This window comes from Monodelphis domestica, chromosome 3, assembly GCF_027887165.1.
Source record: "Monodelphis domestica isolate mMonDom1 chromosome 3, mMonDom1.pri, whole genome shotgun sequence".
NCBI classification, from domain to species: Eukaryota; Metazoa; Chordata; class Mammalia; order Didelphimorphia; family Didelphidae; genus Monodelphis; species Monodelphis domestica.
Window position 1 is genome coordinate 296,851,692 of NC_077229.1, and position 23,346 is coordinate 296,875,037.

Below are 23,346 nucleotides of genomic sequence, written 5' to 3' on the forward strand. Positions count from 1 at the left end.
AATGATTATGACATTAGAAGAACTATTATATGGCATATGAGGTTGATGAGGAAAGATAAGAAATGATGTCAAATCCTAGGCTTTATTGATTCTTAAAAAAGTGATCAAGGAAATGATAATACCTAATAACCTAAATGCCTACTATTCTACTCATAAAAAATTATATTCTTGTGAGCTTTAACTGTCTAGTATGATCAACTTTCCTCTACAACTTTCATATTTTATAATTTACTGAAAGATATTGAGAATTATAAGATCTCATTTTGCTAATTTTTTTGTTATGTATGAAAAAAAGTATTCAGTTTAACAAACCTAAGCACTTCTTTGTTGTAGTTATTTAGTCATTTCAGTCATGACCATATTTGGGGGTTTTCTTAGGAATGATACTGGAGTGATTTGCTAGTTCTTTGTCCAGATAATGATACAGATGAGGAACCGAAGGATAACAGGGTTAAGTAACTTTCTCAGGATCATACAGATAGTAAATATCTTAGGCCAAATTTGAACACAGATCTTTCTGATTTCAGACCTAGTGTTCTATCCATTGCAACACCTATCAGTCCTTTACAAGTTATTTTACAATGAACTGTCTGCCATGTACACAGCAATATCATTCAAGATTCCTTGGAGGATGTAATAATAAAAAGAACTGTCTTCAGTGACATTCTATTAATAAACATTGAGATATATGACAGAGAAAGGTCAAATAGATGAAGAAGACATACTGCCCAGATTTCAATATGCATTTGAAGAGAAATCCAAAGTAATTTTTCCAGCTGTCTGTGACTCTGGGACAGCCAGAACAGGTGGACAATGACTTTGAATTGAAAAAGCAGGTACTAAGACCGATTACTTTCCAGAAGTTACAAAGTATTTGTAGTGATCCTTAAACTTCCCACAATGGCAAAGATCTATTTGTTTGTATTAACATTTTATCACTGCTTCTGTATGACAGCAAGACCTGGAATACCTCTACTTCCAAAGAGTAAAATATGATCATCATTCACAATGAAAAGGTGAATGTTAGGTATGATTAGACTATGTATAACACATCACCAATAAGGAACTCTAAAGAAGTTTAGTAAAGGTTCACATGAATTAGTTATATGACAGCAAGGAAAAATGAGCTGGTATCATGACAAGATGGAAGGATGGCAGGTGGAAGAGAAGAATATTTCATTAGTACTTTTGGAATTTTGAGAGAAAGTAAGGAAGGTTTCCAGCATGGTAGGTGAACCCATTATAGAGAATTTCACAAGGGTATTCTCAAGAGTGACATAGGATGAGCAGTTGTGGATATGTTGTAATCTGCACTATGAGAGGAAATACTGGGATTGATCACATCATAGATCTCATTAGATATTGGGATGTTGCATATTCAATAAAACAAAATTATAATTTTATACAAATACATATAAAATATGCAATTGAAAAAATAGTCGCATCACATAGTGAGTTTGAGGAACAGTTATATAGCACAATTGCTCCAAATTACCCTTCAGGATGTTAAGGAAACTTATGGAAGTACCCCAACATATTGTGTCTATTGTGGAGGAATTGAGAGAGAACCTTGACAAAGGTTACCGTTGTAGATATAGGAAGCCCACATTTATGGGATCATAGATCTCTTTGAATATTTAGGCATAGTTTAATGTGTTTAATATAATATTTGGTTGGACATATTTTCCATGGCTTAAAATCATATATTGCTTCAAATATTATATATGAATAATTATCTCCCCTTCACTCATAAACAGAAGAAATCAGAGAGTAGTACGGTATAGTACTTTATAATTCTTCCTATTTAGCTATAAACCATTTCCCAACCTCTCCTCTAGACCCTTTGTTCTGTAGATGCAAAACACTTTTGGAATGAAATGAATATAATTTGAGCAAGAAATAATCATATCAACAGCATCTTTCTGTTTGCATAATTAAAGATTTTATCTATAACCTTGTGTTCAGAACTATTTTAAGACTAAAAATGAGTACTGAATTAACTGTATTTATAATTTAAAACAGAAATGTATTTTTTATTTATAATGAGAAGTACATTTTCTTGGCTTGTTGCCAGGAGAAACAAAAGTTTCTTAATCCAGAAATATGAGAGTTCTTCCAGTCATTGGCTTATCTTGAGGGTAATCAGGCCTTAGGCCAGCAGACTACTTTTTTCTTAATGAGCACTAATTGTACATTGTGGCCAGAAACATCCCCCTCAGCCTGACAAAATGTGCTGTATTAATGAAACCAATTTGATGAAACATTCCCCTTGCCAAATATAGCTGTCCACAATTGCCTAGATCTTTTTTTTTTTATTCCTCCCCAGGCATAGTTGCATACAATGCTAGGTTATATAAATAGAAATGCAACTGATAGGTGACACAAGTAACTCCCTTTGTGTTGCACAAAGGGTCAGATTCTTATAAGGATACTATACCCAAATTTAGACTTTTAGTACTGGAGAGATTAGAAAATGTTGGACAAGTTTCAAAGGACAGCCACAAAGATAATTAAAGAGTTGAAAAATAGGACCTATGAGGAAAAAGTAAAAGAATTGGATCCATTTAGTCTTAGCAAGAGAAAGCTGAGAAGGGATCCAATAATGATATTCAAGTATACGGAAGGTTATTTTTTAGAGAGCAGTGGCCAGCTGCTTTTTATATCCACCGAGGAGACATTAAGAGGGATTTGGTTTAAATTTCCATGAAAGAGAGAAAGCAAGAGTGAGAGCAATCACACATTCAAGTTTGAATTCAATGACCTAATTAATCTGGTTAGAAGGGGGCAAACTTGACTATAGATTTTTACAATCTACCTTTCTTAGCCAGTAATTTGATTTTCTCAGTTTGAATTCTGAACATTTTTCAATGTGCCTTTATTATTTAATAATGGACAAAAGTAAATCAGAAAGGATGACATACAGTTAGATTCTGTTATAGTAACAGAATCAGTAATCTAAATAGGCAGTATAAAATGGAATGGGATGGAAAGCAGTTATTAAATGCTTACTTTGTTTTAAGCACTGTGCCAAACACTGGTAATACAACTAGAAAAGTGAGACAGTACCTGCTTTCAAGTCTTTCACATTCTAATTAGGAAAGACAACACATAACTAAAGCTTTAACTTATGGCAGACAATAAGGCCCACTGACCTTGGGAAGCAATGATAAAACTCTTAGCCCCCAAACAATAACAGAGAAAAGTCACTTTTACCTTGCCATCTCCTCTACATATCACTACATAACAATCTTCTTCACTAAATTCCTACTCATTTAGATTTGCTACCTCCACTTCATTAAACTCTCTGCAGTCTAGTGTCTGAAATGAATGTACCATAATGAAAGAATTTTCTCAATATGCAAAAGGGTTTGGTAATTGCTGTCTGGTGGCTTTTTTCCCCCACTTCTCTATCTTTTTTTATATCTTGGTGACTTCCAACAGTATTGATTAACCTTCTTCCTGGATTTCTCTACCCTTACCTTACATGAAATTTTTGCTTGTTCATTCTATGCCAGGAATTCTACTAATTGCTGGTGATATCTGTCCATCCATCCATCCATCTATCTATCTATCTATCTATCTATCTATCTATCTATCTATCTATCTATCTATCTTATAGCCTTCAAGGAATTTATGTTATAGTAGCAGAGACAATGTGAGAGATATATAACCATCTTTTCCTGATATCTTTTGGGTCATCAACTTCTCTCTCACTAAAAGTGTATGTCCCCTGAAGATTTTTCCTTGGTACAGCGCCTAGATACAGTAATAAATGCTTATTGATTATTTTCTTATTATACTATTTCTTGATGTCCTTGATGGCTCATATGTATTTAGTTATTGATTCAGTATCAATGACTCCCTCATCCATCCATCCATCCATCCATTCATATCTATCTATCTATCTATCTATCTATCTATCTATCTATCTATCTAATCTTTACCTGGATATTTATTTCATCAGCATCTCAAACATACACATGATCTTATTCTTAACTGCTTATTTTATTTCACTAGTTTTTATTTGCTTCAGACATCTAGTTTTATTCTGTTCAGATTCCTATAACCAATTCAGAATGGTGATGGAACTATAACTTATAATCTTAGAGAGCTATTGGAAATACCAGGAGTTAGAGTGACTTGCAAACAGTTACACAACTGGCATGTGTTAGAAGTAGAACTTGAACTCAGATCTTTCTGACTAGAGGGTCAAGCTCTCTCAAATCCCTTATATCTTTTATGACACAACTATCCTCTTTTGCTTGAACTTTAAACCTAGGAATTGTCTTTGGTCCTTCCTTTGTGATTACTTCCTGCACTTTCAGTCATATGCTAAATTCTCTAACTTCTACCACCATAAGTCATGGTTCATCTGTCTTATTCTCTCCATGAACACCTTTCATGTTCAGGCTCTCATCAGCTTACCTGTACTAGACACTCCCTGCTTCCATCAGATTCATCTAATCCTCAGCCTTTGATTGATAAATTTGCCAAGATCATTATCTTTATATACGTGTTGTAAAATCAGGCCTCTGCTTGAATACTTGCCTTGATTCTCAATATCCTATAAGATAAAGTGCAAATTTCATGAGTTAGAAATCCAGGGCCACCTCCAATTTGACACCAACCTATGTAATAAGACTTATTTTACAATGCTCCCTTTCATGAACTGGATATTCCGGGGGGAAAAAGTGCTGTGAACTGTGCCTCATTCTGAAAACAGACTCTCTAATTCTATTTTTTCAAAAGATATTCCAAATGTTGGGCATGTGTTCCTTTCTCATCTTTACCATCCTGCATCCTTTTCTTTCAAATAACAATTTGTATGCTCCTCAATCAAGGAGCCTTCTCTAAAAACCTTAAGTGAAAGTATTCTCTCCTTCATCAAAATTTACTGAAATGCTTTGTCTAGTAGACTTAGTAGATATTTTGCTCTTATTTCATCTTGTTATAGTAAACAGACTTTGTTACCTATGATATCCCAACCTCTACCCTCCCTATTACTGTCCCACCCCACACAGGCACAAATTGGATAGCTATTCTTACCTTTCTTTCCGTGGTTTTTTGTTTGCTTGTTTGTATTACTATTATGACTGCCTTTAGTAATGTGGTGAAGTCTTTGAACCCCTCTGACAAATCCAACTCCACAAATTACTTGTGAGATTAGTAGGGTGAGAGAAATGGTTCTGGAAACCAGGAGGGTCAAAGAGAGACCAAAAGACAGTCACGAAATCCTCTTGCTGATTAGTGACAAAGTTTAATGATTTGCGGTACAAACTTTATAGGGAAAATGACTTAGGCTAAAGCATTAGGTATGTATGCCTTTTGCAGGGACAATGGTTAGTAATGATTTATAAGATAGAGACAATGGATGTAGATTACCTCAGTGGTTCTAAACCAAGTTTTCAATAGGTGATAATTCAAAATGTCAATGTGTAACCATCTAACTAAGTTTCTCATAGAATTCCTGCACCAGTGATTTCTTGGAAGACCATACAGTATTTGGGGGGGGAAAGGTTTGTTTTTATCATGCTGCATATTTGTCAGGTCCTAAACTATGGCTACCCAGATGCCTTGCAATCTGGGGGTATCGGGCATTCCACAGCCTTGCTGATTAGAAGCCCCTAATTTTCTTATGGTGTTCCCACACCTTTCCTTAGAATAATGTTTTTAAATGCAAGAAGTAGCATATACAGAGATAAAATGAACTACAGTTATCAAAATATTAAAATTTCTAGGTTCATAAACCTGCTCTGTACTTGGAGACTCTTCCATGAGAAAAAAAAAATGTAAAGTGAGGCACAATATTCTGAGCATGTTCAATTTATTAGCAAAGTTAGCAATTTGCTAGTAAATGGGATTAATGACTCCCCACTAGCCAAAGACAAACAGTGAGATCAGGCAGGGTCTTTTATACTCAAAAAGAGGGAAAAAGTACAAATGAATTGGTCCTACTATGCAAATAAGGTTGTCAGAGTAACAAGAAAAGAAGAAACTAATCTGATTTTAAAGTGATTAATAGTAGCTAACATTTATCACTGCCTTGGAGGTGGAAAGACCTGGGTTCAGATCTCTCCTCAGATATTTTTTAGATGTGTGGGCCAGGGCAGATTATATAACCTTACCCCTCTAATGCTTTGTAACTGATACTTGATTCGAAGACAGAACATAAGTGTTTCTGTAGTTTCTGTTTTTTTTTTTTTTGAGGATAATACTGCAAATAAATTAGGAGAACACATAAGAGTTTCCCTCCCTACCAAACAATTTCAGGGGAAGAATTTATGAGTTAACAACATGCTGAGAGTATTACAAGCTCTCAAATAGATAACTTTGACTACATTAAGTTAAAATATTTTGTACAAACAAAATCATTGCAACTGAGATAGGAAGAGGAACAAAAAACTGAGGAAAAACTATAGAAATCATCTCTGACATAGGCCTCATTTCTCAAATATGTAGAAAAATGAGTCAAATTTACAAGAATATAAGGCATTTCCTACTTGATAAATTTGATAAATGGTAAAAGCATCCAAACAGACAGTTCTCAGCTAAAGAAATTAAAACTATCTTTAGTCATATGAAACAATGCTCCAAATTACTATATTAGAGAAATACAACTTAAAAAAAGTCTGAGGTATCATCCCCATTAGATTGGCTAAAATGACAAAAAAGGAAAATCAGAAATGCTGTAGGGGATATGGAAAAATCAGGACACTGATACACCGATGGTACAGCTGTGAACTGATACAACCATTCTGGGGAGCAATCTGAAACTATGTCCAAAGGGCCATCAAGCTGTGCATACCCTTTTACGCAGAGATATGAGTACTAGGTCTATATCCTAAAGAGGTCAAAGATAGTAGGAAAGGATCTATCTATATAAAATTTTTTGTGGTGTCAAAAATTTGGAAACTGAAGGTATGCCCAACAATTTGGGAATGGCTGAACAAGCTGTGGTATATGATTGTGATGGAATGCTATTGTGCTATGAGAAATAATAAATAGGAGCATAATAAAAATAATAATAACCTAGAAAAACTGATATGAAGTGACAACAATGAAATGAGCAACACTGAGAAAATATTGTACTCACTAATAATAATGTTGAATGATGATCAACTATGAATGACAACTCTTATCAGCAATTCAAACATCCTAGATAATTCTAAGAGATTCATGATGGAAAAGACTATATTCAACCATAGAAGGAACTCATGGAGTCAGAATGCAGATTGAAGCAAGCCATTGGTTCACTTTACTTCCTTCATTAGTTTTTTTTCCTTTTAAAAATGATATATGTCTTCTTTCACATGAAGAACATGGAAAAATATATTCCATGATAGCATGTGCATAACCTGTATCGTATTAATTTCCTTCTCAGTTAGGGGAGAAGTAAGATTGAGAAGGAAAGAGGGAGAAAATATGTATTACCATATGTCAGAAAAATTACATAAAAATCATATATATATATATATAATTTGGAAAATATAATACTTTTTAAAAATATAGGGAACTATTACAAATTATTTTAGCAGAAACTAATTTAAAACTAGCTTGATCAGATCTTTCCAAAGCAATGTATGTATTAAAAATAATCATTGCCACATAGTAAATGTATTAGTTATGATTTCATGATTCTTAATACCATGTTAAGAACTCCTGCATGAGAACAGAATGAATAAAAGTTCTCTGAGAGCAGTGACTCTCCTTTAAAAAAATTCAAAATCACCAAATATTAAACAAATACTATGCATCACTCCCAAAATAATATGTTACGGTGAGGGACTATTTCTTTTTTGTTTGTATCATCTGTGTAGCATACTCTCTGTCAATATGGCAGGTACATAACACACGTTGTTATACAATAATTACAATTATGTACAATATTTACAAAATGTGTTAATAATACATTTTGTTATTATATAATACATTGTTATACAATAATACAAGACTTTGTCCTAAGAACCAAGACAGAGAATAAAAGATTAGACCTATGATTTTACTGGTACACAGAACTTCTAGTTAAGAAATTTATCTCTACCAATGTAGTTTGGCAATTTTTCTTCAGTTTATAATCTTAGAGAATCCATTAAAGCATTAAGTTAAGTGATTGTACAGGATTACATAGCCAGCATATGTCAGAAATATAGGAACACAGACGTTGATGGCTCTAATTCACATAGTAATATTTTAAGTTCCCTTTTTATTCTCATCACTTCTTTATATATAGTCAAATAGACACATGATATCTGATAGATTTTGATTGTTTAAGTAACTTGAACAAGTTTCCATGGTATATTCTAATACCATGACTAGGATTAGAATCTTGTTTTCCTGACTTCAAGTTCATCTCATCCTTATGTCTTTAAATGTGACATTATGAGGAAAGAAAAAAAACTAATATCCTAAGTGAGAATTTCGCAAATGCCTTCTTTGTACATTAGGTTAGAAAGGGAACTGAGATTTTCAGAAAGAATAGGACCTAAATAGATTCTGTAGGCACAAGTAGAATAGTCAACTGAACAAATAAAAAATCTTCTGCTCATATAACTGTAGCTCAATTTCTATAGAAGTCAAAATGATTGATGATATTGATCATGATATTATCAGCAATTCATTCTGATATTATCAATAATTCAGTCCAATTCAACAAATTATTATTAAGCATCTACTATGTACAAACTGAGATGCTTAGTTGTACCAATTAAATCCACTCTGTTACAGCTCACAAAATTATACTTCTTAGTTTGATCAGCTGTTCTAGAAAGACATTCCATTGGGCAAGAGGATGCCTGGCAAGAACATGCATAGATCATAGACTGGGTGACTGAACACTCATTTTATGAATGTAAATAGTTATTCAATCTCCTAATTAAGTTTTTTTTTCCAGTGTTTAAGGGCCACTTGTTATGGTTATGGTATATCCTTAAGCTGTTACTGCCAGTACTAACCTACAGAAAGTGCTCTCAGGTTCATAGCATTCACTCAACTTGGAATCATACTTTTATCATATTCTCTAGTTTAGATATGCCAATTTCAGCAGCACTGAACCTTTTAAACAGAGATAACATAGCATGCCTAACAGTATTTTCATTCAGGAAAGCACCTAACTACCCTCAAAAAGAGACATACCTTAATCCCTTGGTCAATGTTGCTGAGTCAGCTAGGGAATATTCCCCTAGAACTGTGGTGGTAAACCTATGGCATACATGCCAGAGAGGGCATGCAGAACCCTCTCGGTGGTCATGTGTGCCATCTCTCACCAGAGTTTGTTTCTAGAAAGCTATAGGGATGTAAGACTGAGCTCTTCCTCTCCACATGACTGAGGACAATTTTACATCATCTGTCTGTCTGCCTAGCAGCCCAATGGGAGAACTTCCTCCCTTCCCCGTCTGAGGGAATAGGCCTGAAGTCTCCTGAACTCAGTCTCTGGAGAGCAGGGCATGGTACTTGCTCTCTCAAAAGTTCACCATCATTGTACTAGAATGCCTTTTGCAACAACCTCACTCCTAAACTCTCAGAAAGAACTGAATTCCCAGACAGTGAGTGCTTTATAAAATATACCAATTGTGGTGAGCTGTAAATAAGTAGAGTTTTTCTGGATATCCAATGGATTGTCAGTAAAAGTTATAATATTATAACTTTAGACCCAGGAAGTAATTCCATCTTTTAGAATAGTCTCTGACAGTTATTTTTAAAAGCAATGTGTTTAAATATTTTTCATTATAGCATACTAAGTAATTAATAAAATAATACTGGAGATAAAGTAAATATCGAACAACTTGTAAATGGTTAGTTTAATTCAAGTATATTAATATAAGATCATAGATTTCAAGAAAGAAATCTGGAAAGAAACTTACATGTCAAAGTTCAACTTTATCCTTTTACTGATGAGGAAACTGAGGCCCACATAAGCTAAATGAATTGTATAAGTTCACACAGGTACTGAAATGGCACAGGAATTTAACCTAGGTCCTCTGACATCAAATCAAGTTAAATAAGATGGACAAATGTAAAAGAATACATAATGCACAAGAAAGACTTTTGTGAGGTAATAGTGAATGGATTACACAACATGATTTTGTAAGGAAAAATGAAAGAATTTTTGACAACTTGGGTGACAAACATGAAAATGATTGCAATAATTTAAACATCAAATGTAGGGACTGGAACCATATATTTAATTACTAGATTAAGAAACTGAAATTTGAGAAAAAATGACATATATCATAAAAATCTATTCTGATAATTACTTTTGAATCAATGTTAATTGTTGAAATTAATTTAGATGTAAAAACATTGATCTAATGAAATTATTTATTTTCATGTTTTTAATAAAATGTATATTTACTTAAATTTACTTATTAAAGGATACTTCATTGGTATTTACTTTACCTGTTACAACCTTTAACTTTTCTGGATGTGTGCAGTCCTAGTCACAAAAATATCAAGGTTATCCATTGTTTTCATTATAACAGTTTTCATTAAGTATAAGAGAATAGTAGAAATATTTTATGGAAAAATCTCTTTTGTAAAGCATGCACCACACTCCAGTCAACTTTGTCTCTTACAGCAAGCATTTTTAGGACCAGATCCAATACATATCTTTTTTTTTTTTTTTAAACCCTTACCTTCCATCTTGGAGTCAATGCTGTGTATTGGCTCCAAGGCAGAAGAGTGGTAATTGCTAGGCAATGGGGGTCAAGTGACTTGCCCAGGGTCACACAGCTGGGAAGTGTCTGAGGCCAGATTTGAACCTAGGACCTCCCGTCTCTAGGCCTGGCTCTCAATCCACTGAGCTACCCAGCTGCCCCCCAATACATCTCTTATCCTCAGACATTGGATACTATTGTCATGAATACTTTAGCCTACATATATAATGATACCAACCCCTTCAAAATGCTTGTCATCTTTGTCTATTTCTTCTTCCTCAAATAGTGGACTATTATCCATAATGGGACCTTTATAACGTGGTATGTCTTCCCTTTGGTGCTTAAAATTTAAAGGGAGGAAAAATGGATGTGCAGATAGGAACATAAAATAGGGTTAGTCATAAATCCTTATAAATCTAATTCCTTCATCTAACAGGATCAGGCAACTGGATTTTTTTTTGTGAATTAAATATTTGGGTGATAGTGACATTACTTACAAGTTTCCATGTACAAAATGTGGGATATAAAAATAATATCAAGCCCCAAGGCACACAAAAGAAATCTTATATTATAGTCACACAAATTTTCTTACAAGCTTGGCAAGTTAGCAACTTGGGAGTGCTTTTGGTTAGTTTTAGTATCCCGAACCAGATGTTTTATTTTGAAATTTTAAATTAAAACATTCATTTGACAATGACTTCATTTCAGAAACTGGGGCTTTTATTTTGTTTTAAACCATAAGACTTGTTACTTTTAAATGATAGCTTAAAGTGTTGGTTCCTTTGATAGTAGAAAGCCTAAAGAAAATATCTAATATTTTATTAATTTCTGAAATTGTGTTTAAATTATTTTAAAATATCACTTCAAAAGGATGATTTGAAGTTGTGTTTCTATCAAATATGTGTCTAGAGAAAATAATCTTTTGTAATTTAAAAATACTCCATATGATCCCATCTTTGAAATGAAAATCCATTTCAGCTTTTATCTACAAAACAAAGGAAAAACACAGATGTCAATTATTTAAAGTTATTTAATGTAGACTTGAATCACCTATACACTTCCAGTCAAACTGATGTGATATTTGTCAAACTTCTATATCTTTCTGCTGCAGACTCCCAACATCACAATTTCATAGTTGATTCAATTTCTCTAATTCTTCAGTTCTAAAATCAGGAAAACGGATCAGAAACTAAAGTAATAATAACATTATTCACTGCAAAGAAGTTACAAAAGGGACATTTCTCTAATATGAAATGATTTTATGTACTGTTATCATAGTTAATATTCCTGCCATATAGTTTAATCTTTTCTTTCCTGGAAATTAATTCATAAATGATATGATGGAGACCTGATTTTAGTAGTTCTTCATAACCATCTCTCATTTTAAATTAATATAAGTATTTGCAAGAGAGAAATATTAGTGCTGTTTGGTACTTAACTTGGTTTAAATGACACCACTTTATTTAAAATAATTAACATTTTTTCACATAGTTCCAGAGTACATTGTTCAAAATGCCCCTATTAGCCAGAATAGTTATTAGATCTAGACAAAACCATTGAATCCACAAATCCACTTACAGGGATAAGTTACTTTGTAAGTAACTTATCATGAATCAAAAGGATGTCAGCTTCCCTGGTTTTTTATTTGTTTTGTTTAACAACTTAAAAATCTATCATCTTTTCTAGCTATGGATTTTCCATGGGAGTGTAATTAAGTTGGCCAGTGGAGGTGAATGTTTTAAAATTCCCATTGAAGGCTTGCTAAAATAATGAAAAAACTTGATAGACTGTCATATGATGAATTATTGTATTATATATTGAAAATATAGTATCAATGCTTAAAGAACCAAAATATAGATGCACTAGCCTGTAATAATTATTTTTCCTTTTCTTTCCTTCCTTTAAAAAAAAAGAAACAAGGAAATACAGATTCAAGCTAGTAGTCACCTCAAAATCAAAAGGATTTCTGTAAAAATGATTTCATAATTTAGAAAATTAAGTTATGGGTCTAACTACTTGTCTTCTAGAGGCTTATGTTGGCTATTTCTTCTTTAATGTGCCAATATACATATAAAGACATTTTTTGAAAGAAAATATAAAATCATCATGACATTCAAAATCTAATAAAAGAACTGGTGAAAACACAATTAAACTTAAAGAAAAATGATCAGAAATAACAAATAGATTATTCTGGAAGAGATGAGTGCAAATGGACCAGCTAAGCAACACTTTGAGGTTGAGTTAAAAATAGGTGAATTATAAATAAGGCTGGGAGAAAGATATTTATGCCTGAGATAAATTAAAGTGGCAGACAAAAATTAACCAAAATAAAATCCAGTTCTTGTGTGGCAATGTGAGGGAAACAATAACATATTAATAAAATATTTGAAATTTACAAAATGTTTAAAGGCTTATGATAAGTTTTGCATATATTACCCCAGTTGTTATCATTTATTTTCATGACCATGGGGTCATTATATAGGGGATATAATCCATGGGGATTATATAGGTGAAAGGTAAGAACATTTTTCATTGTTTTTAAGTACTGAAGCTATTTTTTACCAAAACATTACATATGTCATCTCATGTAAGTTTATTCATAATAGTATTTTAAATTGTTCATAAGGTGAGGTATGCCATATAAAGTATAAATTGGTAATGTTTTTTTATTAAGATAACTAAAAGACTGCTATAGCAATTAATGTTGAGTCCTTTTCTATTTGACATTGTCATTAATAATCCACATGAAGAGATAATTCTTTGATGGAGCTATGATTTCTTCAATGTGAGTATTCCTCCCAAAAGTACAGAAAGAAACAATTCTGTCCTCACTCTATCTGATCTTCATTTATGTCGTCTCATAAATCTTCCACAGGGGTTCTGATTGGCATTAGTGAAGAAAATTTGCTCTCTTGGTAATCTCTCACCCTTACTATAGAACTGGCCCCTTGCCAGTCATTATTCTCTCAGATGATTTTCTATTCCACTTCTCTTGTGTAATTCTTCTTTTGTAATATGTTATAATACATTCATTTATACATTAGTTCTTATGTATATTGTTACACTAAATTTGGATTTTATTCAAAACACATGGAAAATGAAGGAAAAAAATCATATAAAAATGTAAATATCTAGAAGAAAATTTCCTATCATTTGTATACAACAAATGAGAGATTTTTAGGCATTATTATCCATTTTCAATGTTTAGTAGATTTTAGGAGGGAAAAATATTTTAGCTTACTCAGTTGAAAGTTGTAAGAAAATGATGTCTTCTGATGTTTCTTCCAATTCCAAAAATCTATGACATTATGATAATACATTATAGTAAAGGAGCCTGAAAAGTCCCACAATCAGTCTCACTTGCCACTCCATAGGTAGTTTTGATTCTATTCTCCATGCTCCACCCTGTATCTTCTCTGGCAGATAATTCCTATTATCATCTTTTTTCTACCTATAGATTTAAAGTCTCCTGTGATAAATAGGACAATGTCTCTTCTTTCAATAAAATCCCTCACATAGATTCTATCTATCACTATGAGCTGAGGTCATATCTTTTGTATTTCCAAATAAAACACCTTGAAAAAGCTGTATATTCTTGATGCCTCCATTTCCTCTCCATTTCCACTAGCTTCTGAACACTATATACTCTGATTACCAGTCACATCACTTAAGCAAAACTCCTTTCCCCAAAGTTACCAATGATCTATCTCTTAATTACTAATTCACAAGTCCTAATGACCTCTAATCACTCCCCCTCATTCATCTTCATTTCTGTCACATTCGACACTGTAGACCACATTGTCCTAGTGGATATAGACTTTGCTCTCAGGGATTTTGCAACACTCGTCTCTTTCAGTTCTGCTTAGACTTGTCATCCCTCTTCCTTTGAATTCATTGCTAAATCATAATCTTTGTCACAAATATTAACTAAATTTGAGTGCACCTCAAATCTCTCTCCTGGACCCCCTTCTGTTCTCCTTATATATATTCTTACATGATGACTTTATTATTTACAGTAAATTGAATTGTAATCTTAGCCTCTGATTCCAAATTTCACATGTCGAGTTATATTTCTTCTCCTTAGTCAATGTTGGTTAAGATCCTTGGAGCAATTAAACCAAGTGCTACTTGGTACTCACTGGGACAATTGCTATATAAGCAGACATTTTTTGAAAAATTACTTTTGTCTCCTCTTTAGGGCACAATTCAATGAATCAGAAGATACAGTTCAGTTCCCCACCTGTCTTCTGGGGGAAATGGTTGAAAGTGAATCTTGAAGGTTCTGATCCTCATCAGAGATCTGCTATATTTCTCAAAAAATGCACCCAGCTTAAAAACTTTTTTTTTTTTTTTACTGAGACCAACACCAGCCCTCTATTCCAGAAGTTTGCCAATGTCTATGACATCTTAGATGCCTCACTGTCCTTAAACACATATACACTCAATTGCCAAATCTCATAATTTCTGCATCTGCAGCATATCTTTTATCTGTCCTCATCTTTTTATTCATATAAGCTACCACCTTAGTTCCAAATCTTATTACCTTTCACCTGGAATATTGCAATTGCATTCTAATTAGTTTCCCATCCTCAAGTCTAATTGTACTCCAATCCATTATCCACAGGCAAAATGACTCCATAAAATGCAGATTTTACCCTGTCAACTCCCACCTCCTCAAAACTCCACTGACTATTAATTAACTGTAGGGCCAAATATAATTTCATCATCATGTCATCCTTTAAAAAACTGCATTTTGTATAAGTTGTATATACATATAATGATTAATACGGGTATATAATTTATTAGTAAATTACACATTTTAAGACTACAATGCAATTTTAATTTTTAATTAATTAAATTATTTTTATATGTTTATTTTATTAACACTGTTGTTCAAGATTCCCAGACTACAATTGCTTATTTCAAGAGACAATGTGACTACAAGATACATTGCTTAAGTTGAAGCTGTAGAGACCAGGATGAAAATTTCGCCATATTATTAGTTTTATGACCGTGAGCAAGCCATTTAACTTTGAGGTAGCTTGAGAAATACCTTTTCTAAGTAATAGATGGGTTGGAGAATGCATTATTCACAAAAGGTTCCTCCATAGCTAACAAAATTCCAGACTTTTTTTTGTTTTGCTTTCTTTTGTTTTATTTTTTACAAACTTAAAATTTTTTTTTCAAAATTACATGTAAAATATTTTGATTTCTACATTCTCTCTCTTATTTCCCTCCCTTCCTAGAATGGTAAACAATTTAATTTTAGTTATTTACATGATATCATGTGAGATATATTTACACATTGATCAGGCAGAAGATGGCACATTTAAAAAATAAAGAAAACAGTGAAACAGATGATGCTTTGATCTGTATTCAGATTTTATCCATTTTTTTTGGAAGTGTATAGCATTTTTTTCATCCTAATTCTTTCTGAATTATCTTGGATCATAGTTAAATCATTACCAGTTGACTATCATGCAATATTTCCACTACTGTGAATAATGTTCTCCTAGTCCTCATTTCACTTTGAGTAAATCTTGCCAGGTTTTTTTTTTTTTTCCTGAAATCATCCTGGTTTTCATTTCTTATAACCTAATAGTACTTCATTATAATTACATGCCAAAAATTGTTCAGCTATTCCTCAACTGATGGATCCTTGCTTTTCTATTCTTTGCAATAACAAAAAAAAACCTGCTAGAAATATTTTGGTACCTATAGTTCCTTACCTTTCTTTTTTTAAATCTCTTTGGGACATAGACCTTGTAGTGGTATTGCTGGATCAAAGTGTACCTACAGCTTTATAGCCCTCTGGGAATAGTTACAAAGTGTTTTCTACAATGGTGGGATGAATTTGCAACTACAAAAGTAAATCATTGTTGCAATTTTGCTGCACCCCCTCCAACATTTATCATTTTCTTTTTCCAACATATTAGTCATTTTGATAGGTGTGAGGTAATACCTAAGAGTTATTTTAATTTGCATTGCTTAATTCAGTAGAGATATAGAAACTTTTCTCATAAAACTTTAGATAGCTTTGATTTTTTTTTGTCTGAAAATTGCCTGTTCACCTCCTTTAATAATCTGTCAATTTGGGAATGACTTCTATTTATATAAATTTGACTTAGTTCTCTGAAATTAGGAAAATGAGGCCTTTATCCAGTTTTTTGTTTCTCTTCTAATCTTGTTTGGATTGATTTTAGTTAGGCAAAAACTTTTTTTAATGAATGTCAAAATTATACATGTTATATTTCTTAATGCTATCTCTTTGGGGTCATAAATTCATCCTTTATCTGACATCCATTTATATCTGACAGTTTAACTTTTCCATACCTGATAATTTCTTCTGATATCACCTTTTATATCTAACTTATGTGCCCATTTTGACCTTATCTTGGCAAACAGTGTAAAATGTTGATCTATATCTAGATTCTGCCATGTTGTTTTCCAGTTTTCTCAGCTTTTTTATTTCCAGTAATAAAGTCTTGTCCCCAAAGCTTGGATTTGGGGTTTATCAAACACTTGTGTATTCTATACTTTATCTGTTCCTCTAATATACCGTTCTATTTCTTAGCAAGTACCAAATTATTTTGATGTTTATTTCTTTATAACATACTTTGATATCTGATAGCGAGGACAGGATCCTTCACATTTTTTTCCATTAATTCCCATGATATTCTTTACTTTTTGTTCTTGGATTTTATTTATTTTTCTAGCTCTGTAAAATGTTTCTTGATAATTTGAGATGGCATTAAATAAGTAAATTAATTTAGGTAGAATTGTCATTTTTCTTTTATTGACATGGCTAAACCAAGAGTAATTAATTTTTTTTTCATTTGCTCAGATCTGACTTTATTTGAAAAGTGTTTTGACAATTTGTTCAAACAGTTCCTGAGTTTGTCTTAGTAGGTAAACCCCAATTTATTTGATGTCATCTACAGATATTTTATTTTATTTTTATTTTTTTAAACCCTTACCTTCCGTCTTAGAGTCAATACTATGTATTGGCTCCAAGGCAGAAGAGTGGTAAGGGCTAGGCAATGGGGGTCAAGTTGCCCAGGGTCACACAGCTGGGAAGTGTCTGAGGGCAGATTTTAATCCAGGACTTCCCATCTCTAGGCCTGACTCTCAATCCACTGAGCCACCGAGCTGCCCCCCATCTACAGATATTTTAAATGTCTACAATAAATCTAAGTCTTTCTATCTCTTGCTACTGGACTTTGTTGGTAATTTGTAGAAACGCTGATGATTTATTTCAGTTTATTTTAAATCTTGTGACTTTGATAAAATTAGTAATTATTTCAATTATTTTTTTGAGTTTTTTTTTAAGTTAGAGCTATTTAAGTATCATATTTCCTCTTCTGTTAATTTAGGAAATTTATATATTTTTTGTAAATATTCATCTATTTCACTTAGATTCCCAGAATTTTGTTTTATAATTGGGGAAAATAAGTTCTCATTATTGCTTTAATTTCCTCTTCATTGGTGGTGATTTTACTTGTTGTTTTCAGTTTTGATATTGTAATTTAATTTTCTTTCATTTTAAATGAAATTAATAAAAATTTACAATCTTATTTTATTCTGTAATTTTTAAATAATTAGCTTCTTTACTAAACTGACCTTTTATGCTTCCTTTTAAATTTCCCTAGTTCTATTTTTAAATAAGTCATTTTCTTCAATGATTTTTTGTATCTACTTTTCCATTTGGCTAATTATACTTTTAAAGAAGTTATTTTCTTGGGTGAAATTTTATAATATCTTTCTTTTTTCCATTTTGCTTTTGTTGTTGTTCTGATTCCTGTTGATTCTTTTTCATGATTATTATGCATCACTCTCATTTATTTTCCCAATTTTTATTCTATCAATTTTATTTGAAATGGGGAAAAGTTGGTTAGGTTTTTAGAAAAAACAACTTTAGTGAGAAAAAGTGGGAAATAAATCCTAAAATTAAAAGTATTTTTTAAAGAATTATTCCAATGGCCAATTTTTGCTACTCAGAAAAAAATAACATTTTCTGGCTAAAAATGAGATCAATTTATTAATAAGAATATAGTGAAGAATAATGATATCAAAATAAAGAATAAAACTGACAAGATAGAAAGATCTGGAAAATATGTACTACATGTCAATTAAAACCTGCCATTTTCTTTATTAGAATGTTTCTAGGTTTTGTTGTTGTTATTGTTGTTGTTGTTGTTAGTATCATAATTTTAAAGAGACTATTGGGCAACTATGAATAGCTATAATATCCTCAAAACATTTATGATGGCAAAAATGGCTACCAAGATAGTTGTCAAAGAAAATATGAAGGTATTCATTAATATTAAGAAATATGCCAGACCTGGCAGTGGAGTTAAAGAAATACTAATACATTTTTCAATCTGTCAGGTCTATTATATATTTGAATATACTTTAGCTAAATAATGTTAGAGAGTAGTTGTTCTAAAGATGTTATTTTTATTACATTTTAAATCCAAAATTTTATTCCATATAATTGAAAAATATTAGTCCCTTAAACTTAAAGTTGGCAACTTTCCCAATGAATTAAAAAAAAAACTAACAAACCATCTCAAAGTGTTGCATACATTAACTATTGCTAATGGTTGCCTTTATAACTTACTACCCACTATTTTGTAACCCTTCCAGTTGCATTACTTGGCAAAAGCTAAAGGATTCCCCCTTGATCATGCATGTACTTTTTTGCCCACTTCCTATTCCTAGCAATATTCTGTTCTTCATGTATCTTTCATAGCAATGTTAGTCATCCAGTCAACAAATATTTATTAAGTGACTACCCTGTGCCAGGCCCTACATTAAGAACTGGGTATATGAAAAAAATGTAAATGAGAGTCTCTATTCATGAGGAGTTCATTGTTTAATGGGAAAGGTATTACATGCAAACTATAATGTCTAAGCAAGTTATATATAAAACAAAAATGGAGATAAACACCTGAGGGAGGAAGATAACAAGGTTGCTGCCTCAGGAAGTCCTACCAGAGGCTTTGTGTATGGTGACAGTGTTTCATGTTACAGAACCATCTCAGAGTTATAAAGTATTGTGATTTGGAGGCCATCTCATTCTATGCATACCTTTTTACAAATATCTTTACAACATCCCTGAAAACTAGTAATCAAGTCTCCTTTACTAGGCAGTCCATCCCATTCTTGGAGAGCATTAATTGTTGGATAAATTTTCTTCATATGCAATTCATGTTTGTCCCTTCACATTACTTTTCATTCTGTCCTCTGGAGCTGAACAGATTAAGCCACATTTTTCTAAATGGTCAAGGATGATTATTATGTCTGTCCCTGTTCCAGGTTTCTTCTAAGAGAGAAACAACTCTAACATCTTCGATCAATCTTCATTTATGAGCGTTCTAAATTATTCATGAGATTTTCCATCAGCCCAGTTGTAACACAGGGTACATACACACATACCTATTAAACTAATTTTCTCATAGTCTAACTATTCTAACAGAATAACTAATTAAACTAGCACTAATCAGTGCTAGAACTTTATCAATCAAATGTGTTCAAACATTAGTTTGTATAATCGATTGCACAATACCTGATTTCCTTGGACTTCCCCGAAAGTACATCACATACTAGTATTCAGGGACAAAGTTCTCTTTCTGCTAAGGCAGAGGCTACATGAATCCCTCTGAGGTGACAACCTGGGAAACTGAGTGTCTATCACATCACATGAACAGCAAGTGCAGGGGAACATAACAGCCACATCTGGTTCAGAAAAAGGCTGAAGCCTAGGAACACTGCTGAATTTCTTATGACTCTAAATTATAGAAGAGGGTTTTAGCTTTTTAAATCCAAGTTCTGATTATTGGTAGTGACAAATTACTTCATTTTAGCAATTAATTTGATAGATACTTGATAACAAGTTAATGATAAGGGTATTTTCCAAATTTCCCATGAATATTCTGCCTTATCAGTGAGTCTAATATTTCAGTTGTTTTTCAGTTATGTCTCACTCTTTTTGACTCAATTTGGAGTTTTCTTGACAGAGGTATGGGACTAGTTTGTCATTCACTTCTCCAAATCATTTTAGAGATAAGACAAATAGAGTTAAGTGACTAGTCCAGTGTTGTATAGCTAGTAAGTGTTTTTGGCTAGGTTTGAATTCAGAAAGATGAGTCTTTCTGACTATATGACCAAGGATCAATTTGTTATTTTGAACTATCAATTAAAATATACACACTATTTACCAATTTATACTACACATATGTTTATCTTAATATTGATAAACAAGTTACAAAATAATACAAAGAACAAAATATTTAATCCAAAATAGTGGTGGTCTAATATAAATCAGAAGTCTGTTATGTTAAAACAACCAATATTCTTTCTATACCAAGTACAAGGGAAGATGTCAACAACCCCGCATAAGAGATCTATCTCTCTGCAAATTTATATAGAAACATTGAAAACTACTTTTTGGGTGTACTCCTTCAATCAGTTCTAAATCCACCTAGCAAGAATGTCAGAGAACTTTTATCTTTCTATCTTGCCCATGAGGAGAGAGTGAGAAATTTTGCTTAATTCTTTGATCAAATCTTAGTTACCTTCAGGCTTGGTTATCTAAAACTAAACCTTAATTAAGAACTTTTGGGGAGAAAATCAAATTCATTAAACATTTAAGTGCCCAATATGCTTTGCTCAGCAGTGTCCTAGAAAATGCAAGATGAAAAATGTTACAATGCCAACTCTCCAGTAGCATGCATATAATTGGACAAGTATACAAAAACTATAATACGCATTAGAATATAATTAGAATCAAGGCAGTTAGGGATTCATCTGCATAAAAATGAATGAGGTCTCCATTTTCAATAGTGTGAACATAAGGAATCAATTGACAAGCACTTATTACATGCCTACTGTGTGCCAATCACTGTGGTCAGTGTTAAAGATACAAAAAGTGACTCAATCCTTCATTGCAAGGATTTACATTGTAGTGAAAAAAAATTTAATTTGTATTTTGAGTGCCTATGTGCAAATACCATTCTATGACTTCAAAGAAGTTATCCGAGAAATTTAGTACAATATTTACCTTCAAAGATCTTATACATCATTATAGAATAATACTAAAAAGACATTTTATAAATGTAAGTTTTTCTTTTATTTTATGATGTAGAAGAATTTCTGTTTTATCTCAGGGTTGATTGAAGTTTTTATTTACCAGGAAATATTTGTTATTATTTCAATGAATAATAGCAATAAAACTAACAACAATAATGATGATCTATTTTATTTTTGTCAGATAAGTGATTTTATTGGTTAAGGAACTCCCCAAAAGGGAACTCTGAATCCCTAGCCTCCTCTATAATTTATAATTTTAGTAAGTTGATTAAAGCCCTGATTAGGAACTTGTCCAACATCACATAGTTAATATTTGTTAGAAAAAAAGAACTGAACCCAGGCCTTAATGACTTCTAAGGCCAACTTTCTATCTATAATTCCAAATAACCTCATATATATTTTCATATATGTAGATATTCAAATTTTATAGGAATATAGACTAAATATAATTATTTCATTGATATGGAGAACTCCCTAATGAGGTAACTCCTTTCATTTACACAAATTATAGTCCTAAAGAATTATCTCTAGACAATAAATGATTTGTCCAGGGATATAGTAAAAACAAACAAAGACAAAACCAAATAACAACAGAAAATATATTTTTGGCATACTAATTTGATAGTTCAAATAACCTATGAGTTAATTAGAGTAAAAATGCCATCCCAATTTCATCCTTACTTTTCTCATAAAAAATTGGGTCACATGATTAACACATTTCAGAGAAAGGAATAACATTTTTAACTGTTTCATATTTTAAAAGCTCTTTTTCATGATGCAATTCAATTTTTCTCTCTGCATGTGCCTACTTTTAGTGGATTACTAGAACTAGATTTAAGGCATGGTCATATAAGAAATATGAATTGATGTATGCCAGATTATATAACTTCAGGTTTTCATCAGGACAGTGATCTATTGGACCGTCGGAAACACTGCTTTGGAGTCCAATCAGAAACCGGAGAGGACCTCTACTTTTCAGTGGAGTTAGAGTGTGACCTAGCCCAATGGGAGAAAGCCTTTCAAACGGCAACTTTTTTAGAAGTTGAAAGGATACAGGTGAGACTTTATTAACTGTCTATTTTAGGGAATACATTTTCTTGTAAGAGAAGTAAAGCTGATTTAAGAATTTTAATTTTCCTCTAGCAAATCTGTTGTGTTTTCCTGCATATAATATTCTACATAGTAGAGTTTATAAGATTTAATATTTGACTATGAAACAATATATGATGTTAAAATGAACAGAAATTGAGGAAGATATAACTACCAAGAATTGTAATTGTGCAATTTTTTTCAAACCTGACCATTGATTCCATTGTATTAGGTAATTCTCAGGAAGGGGGTATAGCTAGATAGGTAGATTAAATACACATACAAACACACATGTACATAAGAGTACATGTGTAAGCATATATAAACATGTAACATGTAAACATATATGTGAATATATGCATATATGTTTGTATGACTTAAGATCATAAGCCACTTTGAAACTCAGTCTTAGAAAGATACCTAGGAATGCAAGTCCACAAAACTAATATGCATTAGAGGCAAGTTGAAATAACATCTTCCTGACTCTAAATCCTGTAATCTATCCCCTATACTG

General features: G+C 32.2%; 1 protein-coding gene across 5 annotated transcripts in view; it reads left to right on the forward strand.

Moving 5' to 3' along the window:
• SNTG1 (syntrophin gamma 1) overlaps positions 1–23,346 on the forward strand; it is a 1,241,132-nt gene that overhangs the window by 1,118,331 nt on the left and 99,455 nt on the right. For all 5 annotated transcript variants that reach the window (XM_056823896.1, XM_056823897.1, XM_056823895.1 and 2 more), the window contains one exon: positions 22,647–22,799. In XM_056823896.1, the coding sequence (XP_056679874.1) occupies positions 22,647–22,799 (153 nt within the window). The remainder of the gene's footprint in view (positions 1–22,646; positions 22,800–23,346) is intronic.